The 7124-nt window shown below is 50.4% G+C and overlaps 1 protein-coding gene across 1 annotated transcript in view; it reads right to left on the bottom strand.

The window, feature by feature from the left end:
• Positions 1-5017: 5017 nt before the first annotated feature.
• The window catches only part of NR0B2 (nuclear receptor subfamily 0, group B, member 2), a 2902-nt gene continuing 795 nt past the window's right edge, over positions 5018-7124 (bottom strand). The window contains exon 2 of the mRNA XM_011955577.1: positions 5018-5614. Coding sequence (XP_011810967.1) covers positions 5373-5614 — 242 coding nt within the window. The 3' untranslated portion in view covers positions 5018-5372. The remainder of the gene's footprint in view (positions 5615-7124) is intronic.

The raw sequence follows: 7124 nt of genomic DNA, 5'->3' as shown, positions 1-7124 counted from the left end.
CAGCTACTTGGGAGGCTGAGGCAGGAGAATGGCTTAAACCCGGGAGGTGGAGCTTGCAGTGAGCTGAGATCCGGCCACTGCACTCCAGCCTGGGCCGACAGAGCGAGACTCCGTCTCAAAAAAAAAAAAGAAACCCTGTCTCTACTAAAAATACACAATTAGCTGAGCGTGGTGGCACATGCCTGTAATCCCAGCTACTCGGGAGGCTGAGGCACGAGAACTGCTTGAACCCAGGAGGTGGAGGTTGCAGTGAGCCAAGATCGCATCACTGAACTCCACCCTGGGCAACAGAGTGAGACTCTGTCTTAAAAAGAAAGATAAAGCGGATGGAGATAATGATAGTACTTCCAGTGCAGAGTTGTGAGAATGAAATACCATAATCCAGGAAATGTGTTTAGAGCACAAATGTTTTGTGGTTATAGTTTAGTAGCTACCCAGAGTGAGCAGCCATAGCCTGGGGTTTCTTCTGGTCATACCCTGCCAGGAAGAGGAGGTCTCCTTTGTTAACTCTGACTCCCCTGAGATCTTAGCATTGTCGCCTCCATCAGTTTCATTGATACTTCCTTTCTGTGCTGTCTTGTTCTGTGAGGTGGTCCCTGTCATCTCTCCAGGCCCATTTCCTGCTACCCTGGGCCCCACACATCACTTGCAGTTAGCTAAGCACCCCTTGCTCTCTGACATCTCTGTGTCTTTGCATGTATCTGCTTAGAATGTCCATCCCTTGTGTTGCCTAGCAAAACTCTATTCGTTCTCTTTAGCTCAAACCAGTCACCACTTGGGTGAAGCATTTTTCCCACCTTGAGACACATTTAATCTCTCCTGTTGCCTGTTGTCTGTACCCCTATCACAGCTCAGATCACTCTGCATTACAATTACTTATGTGTCTTGCTCCACCGCAGACAAGGTGTTTCATGAGAGGAAGAAATGTATCTTATTTATTCTGTGCCCCCTACCCCAGCATCTAGCACAAGGGTTGGTACAAGTGGAGGTTGAGAGATGTTTAGTGATAGAATGAATTAATGGATCGATAGTGGGTGTTGGCTTTTTGCCAGCATCACGGGTTCTAGGATATTTGAATGCCCCAAGGACAGGGTGGGGTTAATGCAGGGCACAGCATGCATCAGCTATCTGACTGCTTAATAGGCAGTCAACAATTTGGCTAATGAAGATAGAGATAATGATGGCAATAAAATGGTTCTCTAGGCTGACCCAGAGCCACAGCCACTCTCCTGCTTTCCAGTGAGTCATCCCTGGCTGGGCCTGAGGACAGGAATCATGGCTGAGAGGTAGATGGTCAGTCATCAGTGGCTGAGCTGGCTCCAGACCGCCTGATCCTGGCCATGACTCATTCCAGCTTGTGCTGCTGACAAGAACCCTCCAGAATTACACAGGTTTGAGTACAAGTCTCAGCACAGGCCAGGTGCGGTGGCTCACGCCTGTAATCCCAGCACTTTGGGAGGCCAAGGTGGGTGGATCACTGAGGTCAGGAGTTTGAGACTAGCCTGGCCAATATGATGAAAGCCTGTCTCTACTAAAAATACAAAAATTAGCCAGGCTTGGTGGTGGGCGCCTGTAATCGCAGCTACTCGGGAGGCTGAGGCAGGAGAATCGCTTGAACTCAGGAGGTGGAGGTTGCAGTGAGCGGAGATCGCACCACTGCACTCCAGCCTGCACAACAAGAACAAAACTCCATCTGAAAAATAAAGAGTCTCAGCACAGACAGTGATCAGCCCAGACCTTAAGTTACATACCCATCTGAGCCTGTTTCCTCCTCTTCCCTCACTAGCAATGAGATACAGATCCCAACCCAGGATGCTGATCATGGAGACATTCTTCTCCACTTTTGGAAAGCCTACAGTCTCATGGAGAAAGCACAATTCCCCTTACTACATTGTACCATAATCATCTCTTTAGTTTTGCTGTATTTGTCTTTATTTTCCTTGCACAAGGCAAGGAAGTAGGGCACAGGGAATGACTCAAGAAATGCAGACAAGAAACAGAAGTGTAGCTCCCCAACTATGTGGACTGGTAGGGAAGAAATTTGAAAAGGATCAAGGTACATATTTTTCTTGTTGTTTTTTTTATTCCTTTTGAGACAGGGTCTTGCTCTGTTGCCCAGGTTGGAGTGCAGTGATGCTACCATGCTCACTGCAGCCTCCAACTCCCAGCTCAAGTAATCTTCCCACTTCAGCCTCTCGAGTGGCTGGGACTACAGGCATGAGCCACCATAACTAGCTTATTTTATTTTATTTATTTTTTTGAGATGGAGTCTCACTCTGTCGCCCAGCCTGGAGTGCAGTGGTGCAATCTCGACTCACTGCAACCTCTGCCGCCCCAGTTCAAGCGATTTTCCTGCCACAGCCTCCAGAGTAGCTGGGATTACAGACATCTGCCACCACACCTGGCTAATTTTTGTAGTTTTAGTAGAGACGGGGTTTCACCATCTTGGCCAGGCTGGTCTTGAACCCCTGACCTTGTGATCCCCCCGGCCTTATTTTTTAATTTTTTTGAGATAGAGTCTCACTCTGTCGCCCAGGCTGGAGTGCAGTGGTGCGATCTCGGCTCACTGCAACCTCTGCCTCCCAGGTTCAACCGATTCTCCTGTCTCAGCCTCCCAAGTAGCTGGAACAGGCGAGTGTTGCCATGCCTGGCTAATTTTTGTATTTTTAGTAGAGACAGGGTTTCACCGTTGTTGGCCAGGCTGGTCTTGAACTCCTAACCTCAGGTGATCCGCCTGTCTTGGCCTCCAAAAGTGCTGGGATTATAGGTGTGAGCCACCGCGCCTGGCCCCTAGCTAATTTTATAATTTTTTGTAGAGACAGGAATCTCACTACATTGCCCAGGCTGATCTTGAACTCCTGGGCTCAAGCGATCCTATCACCTCAGCCTCCCAAAGTGCTGGGATTACAGGCATGAGCCACCAGTAGTGCCTGGCAAGGTAGAGTTAATAAGGGAAGCTATTTGGATGATGGAAAAAATTAAATAAGTTGAGGAAAAAAGCCTAGGGTGGGGCATAGTGGGGAATGCTTCCTAATGGTTGTTCAGGGCTAGAGAAGGGGAAGGGTAAGAAGTGGGAAGATCCAGCTTTTTTCAGAGGTGGGAGGATTCAGAGAGGTGTGGCAGTTAATTAATAGAGGCAGAAACTGGTAGGGCATAAAAGACGTAGAATGACCCTAAATCCCTGAATCTTCTGGATTTGGGTCCTGTGTGGGAAACAGGGCTTCTGCTCTTGAAAGAGTGGTTTCATGCATCTACAAGGTTACACAGGGTGATGTGTGCCAGGGGGATGGGGAGGGCAGGTCAGAGAGAGGCCCGGGGGCCTGAGGTCTGAGTTTGGGGCATCTGGTGGGAGGTGGGGGGATGCAGGACTTGTTCTGGGCCCTGAAGGATGCCTTCATTGGGGATTTGATTAGGTCCCAGCTGGGGACAGTTGTTGAGCTGAGAGGAGGATGGACATTGAAGTCACCACTGGGAAAGAGGATGAATGGTTAGTTGGGGTCCCAAATGCCAGGCAGAGCAGTTGGCCTGGGCTCACAGGCTCTGAAAGGACCCTGAAGATGTGCAGACACAGGTCCGCCTACTTCGGGGGCCACTTTTCCCTTTCCTGTGACACAGGGAAGATGAACACACTCTGGTATGGGGGTTTCTCCACACTGTGTGCCCCACCCTCAGGTACAAGGGTACGTACTTGTGCTGTGTGACTGTGTCAGGGTCTGCAGTACGTTGCTGAGTGACTGTATCTGGGCAGTGCTTTTCTGGGCTGTAAGTGGGTGGTTGGAGAGTCTGTTTTCTGGGTCCGTGTAGGTGTGCCTGAGTTGTACATCTTAGTATGTGTGTGTGTTGGGGGGGTCCAAGTTGTGTTGTTTGTATTTGTGTGAGATCTCAGTTGTGTTTTTGTCTCTATCTGGTGTCTGACTTGTGAGTGAGAGGCTGGGCAAGGGACAGGGTTCCCCTTGCTGCTGGCACTGGGTCACCATAATGGGTACGAGGCCAATCAGCTGGAGTCCTAACCCGGGGGGCTTAGAGAAAGGCCTGAATGATGACGCCTAGACTCTTATCCCCAAGTGAATGGCCTCTTATTGAGCAATCATTAACTTGGCACATGTGAGAAGAATCCAAACTGTTATGGTGAAGGGGGTGGGGACTGGTCAGGGCAGGACTTACCGCCGGCGAAGGGGGGAGGCCAGAAAATCCTATAGGCATGTGTGTTGTTATCACTCCTTCCTGCCCACCCTTCGGGTCACTCACCCTGACCCATGGTGACTGGGTCAAAATATTTAACAAACAGTGAGGCACAGACATTGACCAATCAGAATAGACACAAGTCATATTCTGAATGGAGCAGTCAGGGAGGTCATGGCTATGCCAAGAGTTGCCTCTTTAGTTGTTAGACAGTGGGAATGTCTGGAAGGAGAATCCCAGGAGAGGGGCTAGGGCAGAGGGGCAGGGAAGGAAACTTGGGAGGCCTCAGGGTGGTGGCTATGATCCAAGTGTCATGGAAGGGTTTCAGACTTAAACAACTGATGTAGTCAAATCCTGGTGGTCCAGCTAAACCTTGGTCTGCCTTGGCCTTCGAGTAGTTGCCAGGCCAGCCCTGGGTGCCCTTGTCCCTTCCCTTTGGGAAAATAATGGACCACCATCTTTTGTCATCTGCAGGAATGGGAGAAGTGAATGATCTTAAACTGCAGAAACGGCAGTGACCTTGTCTGTTTCGATTCGGGAATGGACTGCTTCCTGGTTGGCTGTGATTGGGCTTTAACTGTGGTGAGAGGGCGCATGAAGTGGGTAGGAGCCAGGAGAGTGGTTGGTGAAGGGTTTGGGAACAGGAGAGCAACCTCCTTCCCCTGAGGATAAAGGCAATGAGGTGATGGGATTGTGAACTGATACTGTTCCCTGGAAAATTAGCTCCAGCAACCCTGTGGAATTTTTCCCTTGGGCTACCTCTGATAGGAGCAGGGTGGGCCCTGGAGGTGAGACAGTCCCTTCTATATGCACAAACGACAGTATCAGGCTCCAAGTGTTTCATACCTTTTATTACAAAAATCAATAACTTAATTCAGTTCTGTATAAAGTCAGTAGGACTTCTGGTCCAATGAGCAGCCTAAGCTTTCATTCCCATCCCAAGAAGGGACAGGAGTCTTGGCCCAGAGGCTGTGGGGACCACCAAGAGCCTTCCAGGCAGCTGGAGCACTGTGTCCAAACCAAGGAAGTCCAATGTGGGGTGTGGCTGAGTGAAGGCTGTTCCTAAAGAGCCAAGTGCTGTCTATACAGCCTTGCCCCCTCCAGGAGCATTGGGTCACCTCTGGGGATGGCCAGGCTGAATCAGCACTGCCAGCCTCTGCCCACCTGATCTCCGCCTGGGCTGCAGCTGGTCACCTCAGCAAGAGCATGTCCCCAAGAAGGCCAGCGATGTCAACATCTCCAATGATAGGGCGAAAGAAGAGATCCCCAAGCAGGCTGGTCGGAATGGACTTGAGGGTGGAGGCTGTGAGGAGAACACGGGCCAGGCGGCCTTGGGCTGCTGGGCACCAGGGCTCCAGGACTTCACACAGCGCCCAGTGAGCCTCCTGCTGCAGGTGCCCAATGTGGGAGGCGGCTTGGAGGCCTGGCACATCTATGGGCAGAGAGGGAGAAGAGGGTTGGTGAGCACCCTACTCCCAGCCACCAAAGGAAGAGACTGGCCCAAGATCTGGGCCATCAGAGACACCCCCTGCCTCCTTTGCTCGGCCTTTGAGGTCCCACTACTACCTCCTCCTTTGGAGGAGGTAATTTATTTATCAATTTCCATTGTATTCATCCATCCATTTATGAAGAGGCAGTGTGGAGTAATGGTTAAGAATCAGGTTTCCTGGGTATGAATCCCAGTACTGTCACTTAGCTGGGTGACCTTGGGCAAGTAACTTAATCTCTGGGCTTCAGTTTCTTTATCTGTAAAACGGGGATAATAATATTAATAGGACCTGTCTCCTAGGCTTTTATGAGGTTTAAATGAACTAGTATATGTAAAATCCTTAGAATAGGGCCTAACATATGGTAAGTATGATATGAGTATTTGCTACTATTATTACAATTAATTACTACGATTTATGCGTGCCACAAGGGACTCCTGGGGAACGCTCGTCTCAGATGCTCTCCAGATTTCAAAGAGCACTGTCTCCATCTGCCGCTCTCCCGGCCGAATTCCATAAAGACTCCCTTCCTGTCCTCCCTACACCCCTTTCAGTTCTCTCTTCTTTTTTTTTTCGAGACAGAGTTTCGAAACAAGTTTCACTCTTGTTGCCCAGGCTGGAGTGCAGTGGCACGATCTCGGCTCACCGCAACCTCTGCCTCCCAGGTTCAAGCAATTCTCCTGCCTCAGCGTCCGTAGTAGCTGGGATTATATGCATGTGCCACCACACCCGGCTAATTTTGTATTTTTAGTAGAGATGGGGTTTCTCCATGTTGGTCGGGCTGGTCTCGATCTCCCGACCTCAGGTGATCCACCCACCTCAGCCTCCCAAAGTGCTGGGATTACAGGCGTGAGCCACCACGCCCGGCAGTTCTCTCTTCTATGTGATCTTTCTGAACCCACAGAGGAGTTTTAGCTCTAGAGCTTCACCATGCAGCCTTCCTTTGAAGATGTGACTGAGACACAGCTGTGTCTGCCCACCCCACCTCCCCCTCAGCCTTCTCTAAAGGTCAGAGCAAATTTCTCAGGCAGAGTGGCAAGGGCCAGTCTCTGGAGTGAATAGACCTGAGTTGCCATTCTGGTCTGTCCCTACCTGGCTGTGTTACCTTTAGCTAGTCACTTAGCTTATCTGTACCTCTTCTGTGAGATGGCTATTTGATGAAAATGAGGAAACGGCCAAGCACAGTGGCTCACGCCTGTAATCCAGCAGTTTGGGAGGCCAAGGCGGGTGGATCACCTGAGGGGTCAGGAGTTCAAGACCAGCTTGACCAACATGGCGAAACCCCATCTCTACTAAAAAATACAAAAATTAGCTGGGAGTGGTGGCGGGCACCTGTAATCCCAGCTACTCGGGAGGCTGAGGCAGGGAAAATTGCTTGAACCCAGGAGGCAGAGGTTGCAGCGAGCCAAGATCGCGCCACTGCGCTCCAGATTAGGTGACAGAGTGAGGCTCTGT

The sequence above is a fragment of the Colobus angolensis genome, unplaced genomic scaffold, assembly GCF_000951035.1.
Source record: "Colobus angolensis palliatus isolate OR3802 unplaced genomic scaffold, Cang.pa_1.0 Scaffold4, whole genome shotgun sequence".
NCBI classification, from domain to species: domain Eukaryota; kingdom Metazoa; phylum Chordata; class Mammalia; order Primates; family Cercopithecidae; genus Colobus; species Colobus angolensis.
The sequence above is the reverse complement of the archived record's forward strand: the minus strand, read 5'-3'. Positions and strand labels throughout refer to the sequence as shown.